This window comes from Sphaeramia orbicularis, chromosome 10 (genome assembly GCF_902148855.1).
Source record: "Sphaeramia orbicularis chromosome 10, fSphaOr1.1, whole genome shotgun sequence".
Taxonomy (NCBI): domain Eukaryota; kingdom Metazoa; phylum Chordata; class Actinopteri; order Kurtiformes; family Apogonidae; genus Sphaeramia; species Sphaeramia orbicularis.
In genome coordinates this window covers 20,810,397-20,833,286 of record NC_043966.1, presented here as the reverse complement: position 1 = coordinate 20,833,286, position 22,890 = coordinate 20,810,397, and the positions used below count along the sequence as shown (strand labels likewise).

General features: G+C 36.4%; 2 protein-coding genes and 1 non-coding gene across 6 annotated transcripts in view; all 3 read right to left on the bottom strand.

Annotated features, from left to right (window-relative positions):
- The window catches only part of med12 (mediator complex subunit 12), a 28,755-nt gene extending 22,080 nt beyond the window's left edge, over positions 1–6,675 (bottom strand). For all 4 annotated transcript variants that reach the window (XM_030145504.1, XM_030145506.1, XM_030145507.1 and 1 more), the window contains exons 1-7: positions 6,528–6,675; positions 5,712–5,816; positions 5,398–5,589; positions 3,528–3,687; positions 3,137–3,312; positions 2,891–3,001; positions 2,256–2,528 (exon numbers count right to left, since the gene is read on the bottom strand). In XM_030145504.1, the coding sequence (XP_030001364.1) occupies positions 2,256–2,528; positions 2,891–3,001; positions 3,137–3,312; positions 3,528–3,687; positions 5,398–5,589; positions 5,712–5,816; positions 6,528–6,626 (1,116 nt within the window). In that variant the 5' untranslated portion in view covers positions 6,627–6,675. The remainder of the gene's footprint in view (positions 1–2,255; positions 2,529–2,890; positions 3,002–3,136; positions 3,313–3,527; positions 3,688–5,397; positions 5,590–5,711; positions 5,817–6,527) is intronic.
- A 4,161-nt stretch (positions 6,676–10,836) lies between these two features.
- LOC115427107 (multidrug resistance-associated protein 5) overlaps positions 10,837–22,890 on the bottom strand; it is a 42,447-nt gene continuing 30,393 nt past the window's right edge. Inside the window, exons 21-29 of the mRNA XM_030145509.1 lie at positions 20,075–20,203; positions 19,666–19,852; positions 18,676–18,765; positions 18,093–18,285; positions 17,823–17,982; positions 17,254–17,332; positions 17,042–17,155; positions 14,135–14,299; positions 10,837–11,863 (exon numbers count right to left, since the gene is read on the bottom strand). Coding sequence (XP_030001369.1) covers positions 11,768–11,863; positions 14,135–14,299; positions 17,042–17,155; positions 17,254–17,332; positions 17,823–17,982; positions 18,093–18,285; positions 18,676–18,765; positions 19,666–19,852; positions 20,075–20,203 — 1,213 coding nt within the window. The 3' untranslated portion in view covers positions 10,837–11,767. The remainder of the gene's footprint in view (positions 11,864–14,134; positions 14,300–17,041; positions 17,156–17,253; positions 17,333–17,822; positions 17,983–18,092; positions 18,286–18,675; positions 18,766–19,665; positions 19,853–20,074; positions 20,204–22,890) is intronic.
- trnat-ugu (transfer RNA threonine (anticodon UGU)) lies at positions 15,349–15,422 on the bottom strand. Its single transcript has one exon. It is a non-coding gene; the product is annotated as a tRNA-Thr (tRNA).

Here is a 22,890-nt window from a genome sequence, read left to right as displayed (position 1 = left end):
GAAACACCCTCCAACCTTTAAGATGTGGGTCAGTGACCTTTTACACCACCTGACACTAGAGAAGATCCGCTATTCTACAACAGGGTGTGCTTAGAAATTCATGATACGTGAGAACCTTTCCTAATACACACAGAGAAGTTGCATATCACCCATAGTGATATTGTGTCAGACTGACCCTCTATTATAGAGAATTTAAGACTCATAGAGGCCACTTTTGTTCTACTTACATTTATTATTTTACCAATATTCTTCCTTTTTTTTTCAAATCCATCATACACTACTACTTTAATTTATCTGCTTTGTTTTTAAGATTATTTTGTTTACAACAGACACACAATGTATATAATATATGTGGCTGTATGCAGAATCAAAGCCAATCTGCTAAATGGTACAGTGATATTTTCATAGGGGTAAAGCTCTGTTGAAGCATGGGTGGAGAGTGAGGGGTGGGGATTGTTCTTGTTTGTATTGACTCATTTATGTCTGTAACATATTTAGCTTGTACATTTTTGCAGATATACCAATAAAAAGACTTTGAGCAAAAAGAATAAGTCTGAAGTCATCACTTGCAATCAAATCCTAACTGCCCTACGTGTAAATAAACAAGCTTGTCTGATAGCATAAAACCTAGCTTAACAAGCTTTCCTGCAGGCATTGTGGGTGCACCACAAGCTGTCCAAATTTAACAGGCTGGCTTTGTAATTAAACTCTGCAAATACATCGCAAATAGTCTAAAGACTGACTGATGAATAAGAAGATGTTTTACTAGGTGCAATTATCTAGGTCAAAAAACGTGAAGCTCTAAATCTACCAGACACTCTTGAGGCTGAATATTTCCTTGCCTGCTTTTCTTTGACCATTACATTCTTTGTAATGTGATATATGCTTAAGGTGAGACACAGCAGGCAAAAACATCGACTATCATCAATTGGTCAATTTTGAGATTTTGGGCTAGTTTACTCCTTCAATATGTGTTCTTTCAAGCTGCTACAAAGAAAACGTTGAAAATATACATGAAGATGTTTATTTCATTACAGTTTGTTTACTTGTGGCAAAAAATTTCTCCCGACTTTACCAAAAAGTTAGCATTCCAATGCGACATGCCAAGCTTCGTCTGTTTACTGAAGTCTGTCATGACTGGAATCGTAAAGCTCTGAGTCTCCTGCACAACGCTATGTAACCCAAATAAGGGCATCAATTTTTATTTGCTTGAAATATTCTATATTATTATTACTAAGGGCATGAGCATTTATTCTGTTTTAGAGCAATTGTTTCCGAAAGAAATGTATTTAATTCCCCTATTTAATCTTTAAATGCCATTTTCTCAAAATGAGTGTTTTGTCATTCTCCAGTATAAACAACTCTTCCTATGTAGCACCTATGTACACCAAACTTTCCAGTTATACACTTAGCAGTATTCTAAATATATTTACTGAGGGATTTGTTAATAAATTATCCCTGGCCTGATTTATGTGACATTTTAATTTAAAAAATATGGCAAAAATCCATTTTTTCAAGGATATGAACAATGTATTTTGATTTCCTCGGTAATGAAAGCACATATCCTGAAATTCCTCTGTATTTTTTTTCCATCTTGTGTGTAAACAAAATGAAAAAAATAATTTTGCACCTGGCTTTATTATATGTTCAGATCTATCTAGGGAAAATATATGCAAAATTGCACATATTTAATGAGATAATGCCTAATTTGCATAATTAAACATACAAATTTCCAAAACTTGTAATGCATTTTTTTTCATACTTGTGAAAGTAATCAACTGAGAAAGTTTCATGGTGATATCTATTATTTAAAAATTTTACCCTATTCATCTGTAGTGTCTCGCCTTAAGTGATGATTCAGTGATATTCAGATCATGTTTCAGTCATCACTGGAAGTTGACTGGAGCAAAGAAATTACACTTGTAATATATCAAGGATTAAACAAAAGTTTTCAGATGTTGTTGAAAAGCCAATGTGACACTATTGTCATACAAATGAGGGAATGTAAGCCAAGTAATGTAATCCTTCAGTCTGCCACAGGATGCATTTTTGTACATACTGCTACAAACTGTGGTCATAGGTGGCCCATATCACCTCTGAATGTGGTACAAGTGGTTCAATGTCAATGTGTCTTGGGTGCATTCACACCTGGCATTACAGCTGCCTACTTGTCATCAGTCATGGCACATGTTAATGCTAGCTGTGAACAAGGACTATGAGGCAGTTATTTGTGGGTCAAACTCTACATATAATACCTGTAGCATGCAGCTGAGGCCAAACACCAGAGGCCTGTGCTGGGGACAGATGTAAAAGTCTGTGAAAGGCGTCTGGGGCTGGTTTCCTCCTGCTGGCTGGGAGGTTGGAGTGGGGGGCAGGGCGTTTCCCTGCTGTGTCAAGATGCCATGGGCTGGATGTCCTCCTGTGCCGGGGCCCAGGCTCCCGTCGCTTAGCAACAGGTTGAGGCGACGTGTGCAGAAGTAAGCCAGTCTCCGTGACAAGTAAGCCGACAGTACAAATTCCCCTGAGTACTGCGGGAAGGGAGAGATTCACAGCATTACCCACAGCTTTCAGTGACCATTAACATCAGTCAGCTTCAGAAATAGTAACAAAATGAAAGGCTGTGGGCCTCAGTGGACACTGTCAGCAAAGGTCAACACTGCCAAAGTGCTGTGGATGAAGACACGCAACTGGTTTTATGCTAAACTGTTGACAGCTGCAGGGGCAGTCATAAGACAAACAGTTCAAGTTATACGTCTGTGCTACTTCATGTGGCTACAGGAATGTTAAACAGGACTCCATGTTCCCCAAATACAATCTGTTTGTGCATGACTGCTGAAGTGAGACTGACGTAAAGACGTTCAGGTGGAATGAGAGAGAAAGAGGGAATTACCTGCAGTAAAAGGGGCAGGAGGAGTCTGAGAAGCTCATCTTCACCAGGTCGGACCTTCTCAAAGCACTCCAGCACCCATGTAAGGAACTCATGCCTGTCTAGCATACCGTCCTAAAAACATGACACCAAGGCACATCTTAACCAAGTAGATCAACTATCAACTCCATAGATTAATCTATTAAAATATCAACCATTTCATTCTCACTTACAAATTTGAACTTTTACCTCCTCAGCGACTGAACTCACCTGAAACATGAACATGGCGAGTTTCTCATTGTATTCCCACTGCTTCATGGCCGTTTCCACATCTGAAGGGGTGGCTGGCAGGGGTGAGCTGCAGCCTTGACTGGGATACTGCCTGTAGAACTCGGCCACCTTCTGAAGCTGCTCCCATAGGTACTTGGTAATAATCTGGGTCCATTCTACACACACACACACACACGCACACACGCACACACACACACACACACACACGCACACACACACACACCATCATCATCAAAAATCTAATTCTTGGCAACACCTATCTGACATTAAGAATTCATTTAGAGTGCCTTCTATATATTTTTAACCATAAAAGCAATTAAAAAGGACTCAAAACAGATCAGTGTTTTCTGAAAACACCTGAGACACTTACCTATACAGGGATCAATGACATGCCTCTTCTTGACTTTAGTTTCAGTGATGGCTGCATGATAAGCACAGGTCATCTTGATCATCCACGCTGACCGCATAACGGGCACTGAGTACTTGGCCAAGTATCCAAACACCTCTTCTTTTTTGCTAAAAATTGGAACCTGCCGCAAAGACAATTCAACTGTGTCAGTAATGGGGAGTGAAAAACCAAAAAACAATATCCATAAGTAAATGTCAAAATGAAAAACAGCAATTTGGAAAAGTGGAAAGAAGACATTCAGCATTTAGAATTTGTGGATACAATTAATAGTCACCATAAATTTTATTAAAAATTTACAAATTACAAAAAGCTGTAATGCACTTTGGCCAGCAGATTTAAAACTTCTAAATAATTTAAGTAAACTCAAAAGACATCCTTTTTGAAGGTCTGCTGTAAGTGCACATTTCAACTTCAGCTTTATTTTCCTTTTCAATGTGGCTGCTCTGTTTTGAACAAGAGTGCTGTGGAAAAACTGCACTCAATAAAGTACCAAAAAACAAAAGTGATTAAATGAAAACATATAAACTCTAAAAATGACAAAAGGTTTTAAAAATACTAAGACTATGAACACAGATCCCTTGATTTATGCACCTTGTGTTTTCTGAATTCAAGACCCATTTATTGGCAAAAAAAAAAAAAATACATTAAATATAATTCATTGTAAGCAAGTAACAAAACACCTCACCAAACAATCTATAAATTATAGACTTTCTGTTTAGAAGAACAATATGCAATGAAAAGTGCAATGCCACTTACAAACAACAGTGATTATGTTTAAGTCAATACACCCAAACAAGACCAACAATAGATAATAGATGACTGATGTCAAAGAAGAGGAAGGATTTGTGCTGTGATAAAAAGCAAATAAAAATAAACCACTTGAATTATATGTGTGAAATATTCTTGTTTTGTGATGTTTAAAAGACAAAGTTGAGCACAGTTTAGGGACTTATGACAAATTCTTTATCAATAATATTTGGCAAGAAGCATTTCTTCTGTTGGATTTCACAAGACTGATGCATAAAAGCCTCCAAGTTGTCATACACACACGGAATGCTCATAAGATAAGCTGCTATGAGCATTTCCTGAGAGCCAAATCCAATCAAGCCTTGCCAGGCCCCAATACATGAAGTTTGATTTTTGGAATGGTATCACAAAAATATGTGATCACAAATAATTTAAACACACAATTTCACGTTAGTATTCAGTGGACACAGCAGTATCACCCTTAGCACGGATACAATCCTGCACTATTAAATGTTCAAGTGGAAGAGCTCACAAGCCTCAGCTCTATTTAGGCTCACTGTGCTTTGACCTGAATGCCAACATTATCCTATTATACTGCATTATAATTATACTAATGTATCAAAATATCATGGCAGCACATTGCCCTTAGAATTGTAACACACTAACATCATAGGCCTATAATTCAGCATGTGACAGTGCTATTCAACAATTAACCACAATTATTCACAGTCTTTTGATAGCCACATAAACACCGTTAAAGTATTACTATGTGTTCATCAGTTATATTAAGAAAAGTCAACAGATTTATACAAGTATGTACTATCTCCTAGCACTGGTAAATATAGACCAGTGCAGGGGAAGTCAATAGGAAATGGAGTTTTCAAAACAGACAGACAGACAGACAGACAGACAGACAGACAGACAGACAGACAGACAGATAGATAGATAGATAGATAGATAGATAGATAGATAGATAGATAGACAGATAGATAGATTCAATTTTGTTGTTGCAGAAGCTTACACAAATTCAAAGACCACATGAATTACTAAAGCAGGCTTTTACAGATTTAGACTGTGGTCTTACCTTCTTTGCCAGTTGTGTCAGGGGTTTAGTCCCAGCTAAATCCGTGAACCAATTATTGATGGAGCTCTGTGACCTGGCTGTGACCAACCAGAAGTTATCCTTCTGGTTGACCTGTGGCTTACGCTTCCCGGTATCTGGGAATGTATTGTAACGCAGCTTCTCTGCAATGATACTGCTGAAATTTGAACTGATCTGTAAAGCATTGAGGAATAAGTTGAGTTAGTTAGAATGGTATGACACACATTGTAAACATTACCACTGAGACAAAAAGTAGCGCTGATAACACTGTTTCTTAAAGCGCCAAGAGTGAATACCTTAGATGAGTTGAAATTGACATTTTTGGCACTGCCATGTTCATCCCCAGACACAGCTGGTTGATTATTGAACCCTTGCTTAACATTCAGTGCAGTCAATTCATCCTGTAACAAACAAGAATGTCAATGCATAATCACAGAAACTAAAACATGCATGCAAACGTGTTTATGCTGAATGGCAATATCCCAGAAGTTATAGTTAGCTAAAACCAAGCACTAATAGCTATACGTCAAAACTTAATGTACTGGTAAATACACGCATAATGTCCCCAGGGTTAATTATTCATCCGTATCAACAGATTATTTTAGGTTGATAATAAATCAGGAGCTAACAGCAGGATTCTGCAAGGCCAATCCATAGTTTTATAAATGAGCCATTATTAAGCCTTATGTTAAATTCCAGATTGCACATCATAACGGTTAGCTGTGCATCTTTAGCTAACATTAACTCGATGGACCAAAACATCACGATAACAATTAATAGTCACGCGCACACCACTAAGGTAACAGATATGGCTTATGTATAACAAAGCAAATATCGGTAACGGCTTATATCAAATTGGATAACACCCTGCAGCGGATAAGCTAGCAAAGTCTGGCAGCTAACAGACGAACCGGTTGTTTTTCCAAGTAAGCCTGCGAGCTAGCTAACAAACTGACAACTAGGTGCTGTTCATTGTTATTGCTAGGCCCAAATCGTCTAGAGGGCTCGCTAAACAGGCTAGCTAGTGTTAGCTGGTGTAGCCTCTCGACTGGGATTTTTCACCATCGAATCCGTTTTCGTGAGCTTTCGGTTAACACATCGTTAAAGCTGACCTCTTTCTGCTTTGGATCTTGTGGATAAACGTCCGGAGGGCCGAGCCGGGGCCGCTTTAATGGCCGGTGTTCGTAACTTAAGATCCCGAAAGCAGCCATCGTCCAGCGGCATCACAGCCAGGGCTTTCCTCCTCCCCAGCAGCCGAGCACAGCTACAACAACGAGCACACACATCCGGTAGGAAGACACCGCTTCAAAATAAAACATATACAAGATATATATGTGAATAAAACAACAAATAAACTATTAATGAAGGCTGGTTGATGGATGTGTTTATCCACAGAGACATGGTGTGCAGCCTGTCTTGGTTCTAAACCTGCAGACATATGGAAACATCTGCACCAACAGGGACTACAAACAGATGTTTAAGGGCCCAGGGTTGTGTGCATTTATTTTTTAAGTTTATGCTACCATTTAAAGCACAGGTGTCAAACATGCGGCCCGGGGGTCAAATCTGGCCCGCCAAAGGGTTCAATCCGGCCCCTGAGATGAATTTGTGAAATTGCAAATATTACACTGAAGATATAAACAATCAAGCATGTTAAAATCATTTTAGGTCAGTTCAATCTAAAGTGGATCAGACCAGTAAAATACTATCATCATAACCATTAAATAATGAAAACTGTAAATTTGTCTGTTTTAGTTTTAAAACAGTAAAATCACACAAAAGTGTTTACATCTACAGGCTAGCCTTTTACAAAAAATGTGAATATCTGAAATGTCTCAAGAGAAGTATGTGGAATTTTAACCCTTTCATGCATAGTGGTCACTCCAGTGGACAGCTCTTGTCCAGCTGTTCTCTTGTATATTAATGGGTTTGGTTGTTTTAGTTACATATCAGCCAACACGATGGACGCTTATGCATCATCCCAAACACTGCAGTTCATACCGTTACTGTAACTTTGGTGTTCTTGATAAACCTGATCTGCACTAACATACAACATTATTAGACTGTAATTAACGGTTTTCTTAAACAAAAAGGGCTTTTTCTTTCTTTCTTTTTTTTTTTTTGCATATTATGTCCATGAAGTGAGTAATAAGTAGTATTAGAATATGTTGGAATGTAAAAAAAACAAACATCAGATTAGATGCATTAAAAATGTTTTTATTTCATAGTTTTCACACAGTATATCACTTTCTAATATTGCGTTTTAAATACATGTTTCTTTGCTTCAGAAATTAAACGCATGGTGTTCTGCTGAGTGGACATTTTTATAACTCCATAAGAAATAGATTCATTAAAAAAATTTCAATCACATTGTTTTTTTCATGCCTAAAGAGGAATAAAAACACTCAGGAAAAAACATCTCGACTAAGGTTCCCATAATTCATGCATCAAAGGGTTAATAACATTCTCCCAGTTATTTAATGTTTGGTGTATTTGTAGATCCACTGTGATCTCTAAGTTGTGATTCACATGTATAAATGATAAACTAAAGTGTAATATTGTTAACATTGCACTTATTTTACTAAAGAATTTTCAGGTTGTTCATATTTGTTCATGTTATGTTCAAGTACAGTTTGTAGATGTAAACATTTTCATTACGGAATTTAATTTTTTCACTCAAAAGTTATTATCCTATTATTTGTATTATTTTACTGGTCCGGCCCACTTTATACCATATTAGGCTGAATGTGGCCCCTGAACTAAAACGAGTTTGACACCCCTGCTTTAAAGGTATCAACAGAACATGTCCTGTTATCAGTGTATTTATTTTATAATGAATGGAGACAACACTTGTGTACATCTTGCACACACTTTATTTCTTGCATTCTGGTGATTTATGCAACAATTTACACCTTTTGTGAGTTATGGTGGGAATGTGTTTATGTGAAGAAAAAACACAAAATTACAGCAAGATGTAAATATTTCAGTCATTATACTTTGCTTCCACATGTATATTCTCCTGTTGATTGACTTTTCATACTTATCACTGCTGAATCGACACACAGAAATCCATGGTTTACTCTTTCATCCTCTTTTATGTCTTCTATTTGGGGAAATAATCTTTAAAAATTCATGAAAATTCCTTAATATTAATAATATATCATAACCCTGGAGCAAGAGCTTTGGTTATGTTCAAAACTTTTTGCATATTCCAAACATATCATTCATACCTGTGCTTTGGGATGTTTTTAGCAATACTGCAGCTGACTGAAGGACCTTCACTGATCAGAATATTGTTCAAATCATTGGGAGATAAATGTATTAAATACTGAGGAAGACAAATCCATACATCCCCCAAAAATCTATACTTATGGGGCTAACAGTGTTTGATCTGTGCTTAAAGTCTTCAGATATCACATCACAACTCTTCAATCCTCCTTTTACAGACACATGCAGTTACTGTTGGATGTTTCATAATGCTTGTAAGAGCTTTGAATGGAATATCATCGTAGGATCATTTCCAAAGATGGTTATAAAACAAAGCTAAAAATACACATCTTAAAGTTTTTGTAATCGCTTCTTCAATGCTAACTTTTCTAATCCCTACAGTGAAAACTGCTTAGTCTACATTACAACACCTTATAATACTTGAAATTACAAAGAATCCATTGATAACAAAAATGTCATGCATAACTTCGTCAAAGGGGAAATGAGTTAACATTATTCTAAAGCTGAACTGTTTTTGCCATGAGCTACAGGATAAGTCAATGTCAAATGGTTAGTTGTATAACTTTTAATGCCCACCTCATCTTAGTTTTGAGTCCAAAGTAAGGAATCTGTGGCTGATCAATTTGGTAGTTGTTTCTGTACCTGAGTATCATAATGTTGATCTTAAGCCTCGCTACGTAATGAGACAACTCAGCCTCAGTTAAGATTTAGTCTACTAATTTTTTATTTAGTTATGAAAATTGCATGGGGAAAAAAAAAATAATAATAATAATAATATGAATACAAACTCAATACCTTTTTCACTCTAGGCTTTTCAAGAGTCCTTTATCGAGTCCTAGGTTGGCAGACGCTCTTTTCTTTCAGCTGCTACACCCTGCTGGGCCAACAATTTCAATGTCACATTCACTTAACATACAGACATGCATAACAAAATGACACAGATCAGTGCTTTATTCATGGAGGCTGAATTAAAGGTTAGTGTTAATGGAAAGCTTTAAGTACAGTGAGTGGTTTCCAACTCATTCCACACCTTGTTAAGGAATTCACGTTGTTTGCAACAGCTGACCACTTTCCACACGGTGTACATAATGTCCTGATAGCACTACACTGTCAGCTGTTTACCAGGTGTGTAGAGCAAGTTAAGTGACTTATTGCTGAAGGGCACTTGGTTTTAGTGCAGTGTCTGTTTACTGTAGTCTGCTTTCATATGGGCAGGCCACAGATTCTGTTCTATATCACATTCCTACACTGGCTTTTGATCTTAAGGCTAAAAACAAGGAGAATATCTGGTCTCATGATGTTAAAGTACATATGAGTGTGTGTGACTGGACTCTACCACTGCATTCTTCCAGTAATGTATGTTTTATAGAGCTGTTAATCTGCCCATACAGGTGAATGATCTGTCCATCTACGTGCTTATCATGGACTCGACCTTTAATATGTCCATATCCCCCTGAGACTCTGAGTCCACTTGTGAGGACATTACATTTTCTTCTCATCTTAAATTTGTCATCCTCATCAGTTGACATTTTATATATATTTTAGTTGGAGCAAAAGCACTTAACACTTAATTTTGAAAAACAAAACAGTGTTTAACTCTGCAAAAATCATTCTACAACTGAGTCTAAGATAAAAATGTATCAAGGCATAGGAAAGCAATTTAATTTTATGTATTTGTTATCTATTTATTTATGCTTAATAATGTTTGTAGTTGGATAAGCCATGCAAATTTGACAACTATTTCTACTTTCTGTAACTTCTGCTGCTGCAAAAAGAGATTTTTTAATCTCAATGAGCCATTTTTTCCTGGTTAAATAAAGGTTAATAAATAAAGTATTAGTAATATAGCACAGCAGATAGCAGAAATCTGGATGAAATTACAATGTATGAAGGATAAAAGTTTGGGTTTCAGGTAGATTTTCAGTAAACCTAAAAGGTAAAATCTGAATGAAGGGACCACCAATATCTATAAAAAATATTTTTATTGAAACAAAAAATAAAAATCAAATATTTACAAAACAATATTGCAACAAAACAATCTCACGTCTAAAAGGCAATCTTAAAAATGTATTATTACAATTAAAAGATATTGCACAGTTTATGATTGTTCAGCATATACTCGATTATAAGGCAGAAGTTCACAACCTCAACTTTGTGAAAACACAACATACAAACACACTCTCATTAAATTTGTTGCAAATAATGTTTTGTACCATAGTTTACACGTGAGTAGGCTATAAAATGCATCAACATCAAACATTACCTTGTGTATACATGTGCAGAAAAAACTCCAGCATTTTGGATTTGGAGGGATCCGTTGTTTTTTTCCACAACTTGGGTGCAGGATGTTTATATGGCTATTTCCATTATGTGACCTGAAACATCGATAGTTCTAGGCACATATTGTATTTGCAAAAGTTTCTAAAATTACTACATTAAAAAACTGCACTAGATACATGAAATAAAATAAAAACAAACAAACATAAGAACACAGTGACCAGTGAAACACTATATTTTACAGTGCCTCATTGGAATGGTAATAGTCTTAAATAAAGTGAACTGAACAATCAAGTTTTAATTCTTACAATCTGTCATAAATATTGCTATAATATACTGTGTAGTATGAGGTTAATTGTTAAATTGATCAACAATGATGTTAATCTACATTATCTCCTTAACAGTGAATTCCTGCGCTGTGAGTTCTTTGTTAAACCAATAAATGACTCGTTGATTAGCTGATCTCCTAGAGGACGAGGAGAAAAACCAGAGTGTTACATGTCCTTCCAAGTGTCCATGTGAAAGAATCAAGTGCCTTAGTCAAAGTCATTGCTCCGTTTTAATTTGCAGTTAATTATTTGGCCTCCAGGAAATAACTCTCATGACAAAGAGTCAAAGAGCAGGAGGAAGATTATTAGAGAGGTTTTCTTTGTCCCTCATAAATGTTCTTTCTGGCTCTTTGGTTTTGAAACTAATAGATGCTTTTACGCAGAACAAGAATGACGAGAGCCCATGTACATCTCACAGTGTGACTTTCACACCGTGGCAGGATTTGGTTAATTGGGTCTTTGTGCAATATCAACATTTATACTTTGTCAAGGTTCACATCGCCGGGTCACCTCCTACATTATCGTGTTATTTGATTTTCCGATGCCTCTATCATGGCTCTGAATCTTGAGTTTTCATCCGCCAGCAAGAAAGCAGGGCTGTCGAACTCCACGATCTAAGTGAAAAGGATACAACAACGATCAGCATAATATACAGATAAACACAAGGCAGATTATTTTCAGAATAGTGCTTGCAGACAGCATGTGAAAAGAATGCCAATTGTCCTCAGAAAGACCTGCCACACTTTAATGAATGACACATATTTGAACATATGCCATATTAAAAGTCCACGTCAAAGAAAAGCACAAAGCAGCTCATGAACGTCATCGCATGTGTTAAGACAAGGAACGCCTGCTGGTATAACATTATTATTGTGAGACCATATTGTATATAGTCATTAATGCCTGTAGAGAAAATATTCTACTGACAGCTGAAACCAGAATGGCCATTGTTGCAACAATAAATATATAGGCTAATATTTACACAGTCTTCGTGTTTATTAAAACACTTTATCAGAGCAGACACAGGGGTTTACATCTCGGACCAACTGCCTTTTTTTCTTTTTTCTATCATTTATTAAGGTTCAGTGTGTGCACGATTTAAAGAAAGTGGTATTTTGCTGTTTTTAAATGGAATTATGCATTTTAAAACATTTCCCTGTGGTCTACATAAACTGTAAATGCTATGCTTGGGTCTGAATTCTTCATTAATTCAACTCCACAGGTCCGTCTTCAACCCTATTTCTGAGCAATGACACTAGAAAGGTCATTTTGAGCGCTGGCCCTTTAAATACAAATGAGCCACTTCACACCCCATCCCCTCCAGGTTGTTGGCTGTGCTGCTCTGTCCCGTTCAACTAATAACTGAACATTTTAGGTAATCGGCTCAAATGTTTGGACATATTTTCAGTATGGACTACAACCGCTGCTGCTGATAAACAATTATGTCACACTTAGAGAAATGTTCGTCGGAAGTCTTGACCTTATATGTGTAAATGTCATGATGTAACTAGTTTTAGACATAACAAATTAAGCAGGAATTAAAACAGGTTGTAGAAATCCACTCTATTTTTGCCAAAATTAACATAAAGATAGCTTTGCAGCACCTGGAGGCTTCCAATTCAAACTTTTTGAACTATTAGAGTCCCCAAATACACAAATAAATGAACCAAAGACTAATAAAAGTGGGTTTAGCAAAAATATGACCCCTTTAAGAGATTAAATGCAGTATTCATATCCATGTTTTCATTAGTGTATAAATTAGATTTGTTATGTTTTTCTTACTCTACACTGAAAGGTCTAGACTGGCTGATGCTGGGCTTGAACCCAGAACCTTCTGTCAAACTCTGTGTAGAGTTTGGATGTTCTCTTCATGTCTGTGTGGGTTCTCCCCGGCTTCCTCCCATTGTCTAAAGAAATGCATCTTAATCAGTTAAATGCTAACTCTAGATCGCCTATAGTTATGAACGTCATAGTTTGTGTCTATATGTTAGCCTTACAACAAACTGGAAACCTGTCCACAGTTGACTCTGCCTTCTCCTAATGTCAGCTGGGATAGGCTCTAGAGATTAAGTGGTTACAGAAAATGAATGAGTAATTGTTGACGCTACCTTAAAATGAGCCTGTTTGAGTTCAGATCCCCTTAACTAAAAAGTTCAGAATGGCCAAGCCAAACACTTAAGTCTGTGTTTCTTGAAGCCTTCATAGGACAGAGGACATGTGGAGTGTCCAGTGAGCACGCTCTGATTACAGAATTCTTGACTGATGCCAATAACGATACTTAGAAATACATTTATTCATTTAATACAAATATTATTCTCTGTTTCTTTATTTTATTTTATTTTTTTTATTTATCCCCCACTTAACAAAGAAATCTCCACTGTGAACATTAAAATTCTAGTATTCAGTAATAATTAATAGTAAGTTTTTCTGTCCTTCATCACATTATCTTTGAATGAACACAGATTCAAACATAAAACTTTATGAAAAAAACATTTAGTATAACATGACATATCTATACCTGCCATCAGTGAAAAGACATCTTATATACTGATATTTGCCATTATCAGCAAACGATGGCTAATACCATTTACTGATGATTGGAGGCTGCATCTCCAATGCTGGATGATGCTGAATATTACATATTACATGTTAAACCTTTAAACTGTCAAATTAAAGCTTTTATTAAAATCTGTTTTATCATTTTTTGCTCATCAGACTTGACTTACTACTAAATACTAAAAACTCCTGCAAGCTGTATCCAGTGTGTTATCTGAAAGGCAGCGAGTCAAATGATAAAAGAAAGGATGTTATAACTTCAGAATGAGTTTCAAGCCTTTGAAAGCATCAAAGCGAGGCGACATCAGTAATGTTACTTTAATACACACCTGGCCATTGTCCAGCACCATGACCCTGCTACAGCTCATCACTGTGTTGAGTCGATGGGCGATGATGAGAGTGGTGCAGCTGCCAAATGCACAACGAATTGTCTCCTGGATGAGACGATCTGTTTCAGTGTCGATGGCTGCTGTTGCCTCATCCAGTATAAGAATCTGAAAAATATCAAACAAATAAAAAAAAAGAGTAATGACAATAGAGAATGCACTGAATCAAGGGAATTAGTTATCTCTCAGTCTGTACTTGACGTAATATTCTAACATATTTAATCACAAAATTTCAACCCCCCACACTTTATATGCTGTTTCTGAGTGATGCTTTGTTCATGCTTTATCAAACACATCATGATCAGATATTAAAATACTGCCACTAGGTGGTAGTGTTATCTCATGCAGGAGTTGCACACTGACATGCTACAATAAGGAAAACCTTCTTCTGTTGGTTCATTCCTATCAATTCATGCCATAGATGTTGAGGTGTGAAACTCAATAAGTTTACGAGACTTTGAAAAATCCTAAAACTCTACTGCAAACACTTTTTTATTTATGAATTTACGAAAAAGTTTGGACCTTTGAGCTACATTTAATTACTACGTGTATTCTGTGCATCACCAATTCCTTATTTTTCACTGAATCAGGTTGAAATTTGTGCTCAGTATCCAATAACCCCAAAGGATAATTTGCAGCAGTCATTCAAGTAAATTGCAGAGGCTGAAATCAAATTAAGAAACATAAACAATTTGTTACAGCAACAAAGAATGTTTAATTTTCAAAAATAATATTACCACTAGTTTTCACTCTCTGGTATGTCTGGAAGTTATTTGGTTCGGCATAAATAATTGACCGTCTCAAGAGCTGAAAACCCCACTTCTTAGCAAGCAGTATTTGAGCTTACATTACTGAAAGAGGGATTATTCAAATTTCCTTCAAACTTTTTATGGGAAAGTGTTAATATTCATTGCAGATGTATAAGACATTTAAAGATGTTAAATTCCTCCGTCATTTACTTTTTTATGGAAAATAGCAAATTTTCATGCATTTTATTGAATGTAATATTATATATTGTATATGTACATTTAGTGGTTTTATTATGACACCCTCATATAATACTATTGGGATAAAATGAAATGAGATGAGATAGGTTGAGATGAGATAAAAGGGAAATGAGCAAAATCTCACATTTTGGCATCACAAGAAACATACAAAAGTACTGCTGGGAATCAAACCCAGGATCTCCTGTTTACAAGGCAGGTGCTTTGACCAACTCAGCCACAGCGCCTTTTTAGAAAGTGTAAATTATTCCCACCAGAAACAGGTTTTGGAGGATTAGGGCTTGTATATTCAAAAAAGTTGAACTCCTATCTGTGTATGAAGCTCATAAACTTACATTAACCTTTCATACATTGTGTTATTCATACTTCACTTAAAACAATAACTAATGTGTTGACTCATGGGGATCCACGGGTTCTAGGTGTGGTAGTTTTTATGTTGTTGGGTATTCGTGCAGACTGTGCTGCTGTTTCCAGCAGTCACTGCCAAAGCGTTCTGGGTATAGTAACGTGATTGTAAGGCTATTGTATTCCAAAATTACTAATATCCCCCAAAATACTGGTCCTATCAACTTGCCGTTTTCACTAGTCTGTTCCTTGACCACAAATACATAAGTATGTCAAACTGTAGCGGTCAACTCTATCCGGATTTTGTGTGATTCCCAAGACACACACACACACACACACACACACACAGAGGCCACTTGGCTCTTATAATATAGATATTTGCAAAATGTACTTCTAATTAGCTGTTTTTGACCTAGTAATAGCCCTGCAACACCAAAATTACTACGTGGATGATCTGATTATTTAAAAAAAAATTCTACACTGTCACATGCCCTGAGGGCACGTGTTGTGTGAGTTCTCCACCTTGTTGTTCTGCTCTGTGTGTGTGTATGTGTTTTGTCCTCCCCTCTCTGCTCTCTCTCAGATCATCATGGGTGTGGCTTTCTCCAGGACCTCCTCCAGGACTGTGTCTGTGTATATATATATATATATATATATATATATATATATATATATATATATATATATATATATATATATATGTGTATGTATATATATATATATATATATATATATATATATATATATATATATATATATATATAAAACTCAAAATAATCCAATTGGACATATTTATGTGTTGTCTGTGAATAACGATCCCTCTCAGTTTTATCATACTTAATGTATGAAAAGGTTAATGTTTTATTCAATAGAAATAAAATACGTTATTGCCAATAAAAAGTACAGAAAAAGCTATTTTCAGTAAATGATGAACATCTTTAAATCTTTTATATATCTGCAGTGAACACTTTACATGAAAATGTTTCAGGCTAATTTAACTTATATTTCTTAGAAATATATACAGTCAGAATCTGTTATTCAGCTCTAAAGCTATATCTAACAACATATACGGTAGGCAGTTTAGTAAGCAGTACCAAATAACTTATATATGACATGACAGATATGACAGAACTACACTAATACTAGAGTCAAAATACTAATCTATGAATTAATGATGAAATATAGCTCACAGAGCCAGACTTATATTTGCAGTAGAGGTTTGGATTCTGGTCCTGTGAACCTCAGAGAAGTTTGTCCTTAAGATTTTTAAAGAAATTGATGACATGAACTGAGAGGTCCAGGTGAGTAGATATTGTGGTGGAAAAATTTACTTTTTATATTTTATACTCTTTATATTTTATACTGTTAGTACATCTTCTTTTAATGCTGATATATGGAATGACTTATTATAAAAGTACAAAGTAACATCTTTTCCTCAGACTGCTGTCAACCCATCCCAAACGCATGTAAATGTCAAGTATCTGTATTATATAATCAGTACCTTGCTGTTGCGCAGCAGGGCTCTGGCCACACAGAGAAGCTGTCGTTCTCCCACTGAGAAGTTCTCTCCGTTCTCTGTTACCTCTGACTGCAGCGAATGAGGCAGCTGACTGACCTGAGGAGTATTAAACATGATATTACACACAGGTTTCTGTTCTTCAAACAGATCTTATTCCAGTGCCATCTTAAATGTTTAGCAATGCTGTCACTTACCATCTCTTTTATATGAGTTTTCTCCAGAGCTTCCCATATCTCAGCATCAGAATACTGGTCCCATGGGTCCAAGTTTGACCTATTGGAAAACAAACATAATAGTGATTTTAATGATTCCATGACAACTTCACAGAAAGAAAATACATATTTAGTTTAAGTTCCAGCTAATCATGTTGAAGAACTGGAGGTTTTGATAAATAATTAAAACTATGCAACCATTTTGCTTTTGAAACCCATCAAAATTCAGCTTTAGCTCTTCCAGTTCTAACCACGGGGCATCTTTTTTAAAATTTCTGCAATGATTTATTTACAGTACAAGACAGAACTCAGTTCATTTATAAGCACAAACACAATAAGTAGTGTATATACCAGAAAGTAAATAATGGGATTTAATGACATATAAACTGTATTTTCCATTAATCCAGCGGCTTAAAAGCACATTTACTGCAATAACGGTAGGTGTGTGCTTCTTATTCATTCCTCTGCTCTTCTTTAATATAAATTTAAATGCTGTGAGGCAAAAGTAATGCATAAGTTTTCATTAACGTAAGTAATTATCATTAGATTACCTGACGGTTCCGATAAAGAGAACAGGCTCTTGAGGAATGATGGCTAGTTTGCTCCTCAGGTCATCCAGTCCAATCTGGGCAATATTGATTCCGTCAATAATAATAGAGCCTCCTGTCAGCTCCACCAGCCTGAACAGAGCTACACCCAAAGAGGACTTCCCTGTGGACACAAAGAAAATAAATGACATAGTGCACGCACTAATGTCAATGTGTCTACAGTTAAAAGAAACATATAATGAAAAGGAAAATGGCACTCAGAGTCACTCATACCTGAACCTGTGCGGCCCACAATGCCGATGGTCTCCTCTGGCAGAATGGTGAAGGATAACTTCTTTAGCACCAGTGGCAGATCATCACGATAACGCATCTCCACATTTTGGAAGGTGATCTTTCCATGTTGAGGCCAGGAGGGGGCAGGAGCGGTCGCCTCAGGACTCTGCCGGGGTGCTTCACTCTCTAGACACTGAGATAAGACAACAGAGATGGTATCTTCTATTAATCTGTAAATATCTTTGAAACTATAAGCCCTCGCCAACTGATATGTAGTGATTTTCTCAGCTATTTTCTGGACTTGAAACCATAGAATCAGCTGGGCTAACATTCATGTCTTTGTGGTTTGATGGATGTTGCGTGAAACAAACCCCATGACGTGCTCTTGAGACCTTACACTGGGTTTTGGGCTGTTCATATCACACAACACGCACAACAAAAACACACACGTCTGCACAAGCAGCTGCTTAGAATTCAAGTGCTATGATGTCTTGTCTGGTCTGTGTAGCTCCATGTAACAATGTACAGTAAGTCTGAGTGCCACATAATCCAACTTCCTGACTGTGGTGATCAATGCTTTTACCTTTATATAATGATTGATCCTCTCAACCGATGTAAACCGAGCCTCTGTCTCTGTGAGGAGTCGCACCGTAAACTGAAACAAGCCAGTTAACTGCAGGAAGAAAATAAAGACGGGGAAGTTAATGATTAATGCTGTCACACCAATTACTTTAAAACACAGACTATTTATGTCTGCAACTTCTGCACAGTGATTGAGCTGTAAAACAAAGTACAGCCTCATAAACCGATTTGCTGATAAGGCTCCATTTACAATCTGGCCAATTGATTTTCACACATGTTGTGGCTCAGCCAATTATGACATACACTGAAAACTGGAAAATACTAAAAATAAAAGTAAACTTAATGGTTTTTAATGACTAAAAAACAAAACATTTCTCTATGAAAGTCTGCAAGAATATCCTATGTGTATAAAGTAGCAATGCCATGTATCTTCCTCTTAAAGAATCACTAAGGTTGTGACATACTACTCCTTTGAGTTTTAGTTTGAGTTTATCCAGGGATGCACACAGGTCTCAGTTCAGATTAATTCAATTGTAAACTGTGTATTAGTAAAATCTTAAAGTTTTGTTGGCCAAACTCTATAAAACTTTTCCTTAATATTAGGAAGCAGAAGAAGTTAGCTGTTCTTTTTTTGAGCATCAGACTCCCCTTGTCTCGAAGTGTTGGTGTGTACACAAATACATTTTTTATTTATAACCTTTATCAACCAGGAAAAAAGCTCTGTGAGATTAAAAATCTCTTTTTCAAGAGTGTCCTGGCCAAGACAGCAGCAGCAGCAGAAGTTACACAAAATAGAAACCACAGTCATACATTAAATCTTATATACATCATACATCCACACTAAAAATATACATAGAACACAATAAAAGTCAGTTCTAACACCATACATAAAACACTCAAATAAGAATGTACATGTAAAACATCACCAAAAGTATACAACAATGTTCCTTAAAATTATCTCAAAGCAAATAACGTGTGTTTCTTTACAAACCTGGACTGCATATGATATGGCGAGGCCTGCATATGCTGGAGGTATTTGGTTGTGCAGGAAGACAATTAAAAGAGCCACAGCAGTAATAAGAAAGATGCTGATGAGGTCTAGGCGGACAGCCAGCCATCGCATAGCACAACTGAAGAGGTAGTTGGAAGCCTGGTTGGTGTCCAGTAATTCCTGATATCTGAAAACAGAGATAAACCCATTTCACCCCAAGAAAAAGCAAACAGAGCTCTGTCCTCACAATCCAGCTGAGTGGGAATTTTCCAGTATGGTATTCACTGACCTAGGAGTAAACTGAAAAACTATAAGGGGGGATAAAATGAAATTAAACAATGATCTCTATAGGGGACTTGGGAACACAGTGAATCCGCTGCACCACTCTGACAAATATTAAAATACCTACCTCTGGAGGAAGTCATGGCCCCTTCCATAGGCGTGGATCGTGGAGAGTCCCTGAAGGCTGCTGGTGATGTGGGAGGTGAACGGCGACTGGCTAATGTTCTCCAAGCGTTTCAGCTCACGAATAAGAACTCTAAAAATAGACAAAGATCAAACATTGTCTTTATCCTCCGACAGTCATAATTAATCTTATGAACAAAGCGGTGAATACAAATGATTTAATACACAAACGTCCACTCATGTGTTCCAATATAGAGTTTATATGTACAGTCACGGAAAAAATTACTAGACCACCCCTTGTTTTCTTCAGTTTCTTGTTCATTTTAATGCCTGGTACCATTAATTCAATTCAATTCACTTTAATTCAATACACTTTATTTATCCCCAAGGGGCAAATTAAAAAGGGCATGAAAGTAGCTTAAAAAGAGACATTAAAAAGAGACACTACAGGGTTGCCACACACAAGGACAAGAAAACACATATAAGTAAACTAAAGGCGCATTTATTTGGACAAATATAATAATAACAGCAAAAATAGCTCCTAAGAGTTTAATTTCAGAGCTGATATCTATCCATTTTCCATGGTTTTCTTTATAATAACCAAAATCACTTCAGTTCTTACATCAATATCTATGGCATTGTACTGACAAAAACAGTGCTTTTAGGCATTCCATGTTTTCTTTTTTTGTCTGTTTTAGTCACATGATACACACAGGAGTTAGTACTTGATTGCATAAATATTGTTTTTGATGATTTTTGATGGTCTAATAATTTTTTCCGCAACTGTATATAACATATAAGTATGCAGGGGACAAGAGTTTCACAGCTAAAAAAACAAACAAAAACAAAAAAAAAGTCTGCTGAAAAGGATATTCCATAAAAAAGAATCTAAATGAGAAAACTGTTGCATCATGCGGTTTCCCATCAAGGAAATTATCAATTATTTAATGTAGAAAAGATGTTCTTCCATTTTTTATTACATGTTATATTTATAATTTGCAAGAGGGACAACATCTACAGGCAAAGAATTGCTCTCATGTGTAAACATACTTGGCAAATAAAGATGATTCAGGTTCTGATGTGAGAAGTAAAATTGAGAAGCGTATCTATCCACTAAAGTCGACTCAAAAATATCATCAGAAGTGGCAGGTTTTACAATGAAGAACAAAAGCACTTTCACCGGCTTAATTATTTTTGCAAGATGTTAGATGGTGTACAGACATCACACCTGAATAATACACTGCTGAGGACTAAAAATGGAAAACACATTTGCTCTAATGATGCATGTTGTGTTTTCAGACAGCTAATGATGACACAGTGCACTGACTGGGATCTGGTCTACACCGCGGCACCCATTTTCCTCACAGAGCTCCGGTTGTTTCCCACCATCTGATGCATGTGCAATATTATGAGCTCCATCGCACTCAGACAGCCAAACACTCAGCAGCCGGAGCTACACCACACTCTGCATCCACAGGGTAGTGTGAGCGAGGAAGGTTTATTGACAAAGGTGGGGTGTCTTTCTACCTTTAGATGCCAAGATAGAATGGATGGTGCATGTGAATTACAAGTCACCCATGAATCATTTGGTTTTCTCATAGAAGCCCCGGAAGAAAGCGGGAAAGAACATGACACTTCTCCGCTTTGAGGCTGTGATCCAGACAAACATGTTTATGCCGTGGGCAGTTTCATTTCAGAATTCAATAAAAGCTGCTTTAGAAGAGGGTAATTTCAATGGGAGATCCAGTTTGATGTAACATCCATACATATCCTGCACATTGAGACTATGCACGATACACTATTTCATCCTGTTAGACACTGTTGCCAAAGGTGATGTGTACCTTTGAGCCATATTTCAGGATCATCTTTTCCTTCTGGGTACAGTTTGCCTGACGCTCAAAGTTTAACATTAATTCCACTCGTGCTAAACAGAAGTTGCGTGTCTCTTTAATAGTTAATGAGTATATTTTTGGTAAATAAATTGATCCCTCAAGACACAAAACGGGTATCGGATGCGACTTCAAGGATTCAAGTTTATGTAAGTGAAACCCCTTTGGATATGTAGCGCTTGATATTTCAGAGAACGGAATTTGTGCGTCATGTTTATGCAGGAAAGCTCAGATGAATGACAATTCAGCGGCAAAAGAAAAATAAATCAGCTTCTTAATTTTATAGTAAACAACCGCACATACAGTCGCGGAAAAAATTATTAGACCACCCCGTGTTTTCTTCAATTTCTTGTTCATTTTAATACCTGGTACAACTAAAGGTACATTTGTTTGGACAAATATAATGATATCAACAAAAATAGCTCATAAGAGTTTAATTTCAGAGCTGATATCCAGACATTTTCCATGTTTTCTTGATAATAACCAAAATCACTTCAGTTCTTACATCAATAGCTATGGCATTGTAGTGACAGAAAGTGCTTTTAGGAATTCCATGTTTTCTTTTTAGTCTGTTTTAGTCACATGATAAACACAGGAGTTAGTACTTGATTGCATAACCATTGTTTTTGATGACTTTTTTTTTCAATTTCAATCAATTTTCTGTTGTTTTCATTGTGCATTTCCAAAAGTACAATGCAAAAAAAAAAGAAAAGAAAGAAATTCACATTTTATGATACAAGATTTTGTGACACACATTTTGTATAAACCCCCCCAGAACCGATGGCGACCCCCATACCAACCCAATCTGGATCTCAAAATGCAAAAACCACTAATAAAGACAATACATGTATATAGATGGAAATGAATAGAATTTGCAGATATAAACAGATAGGTGATCAGGATAGTCATAGACAATTATGTTGCACTATTT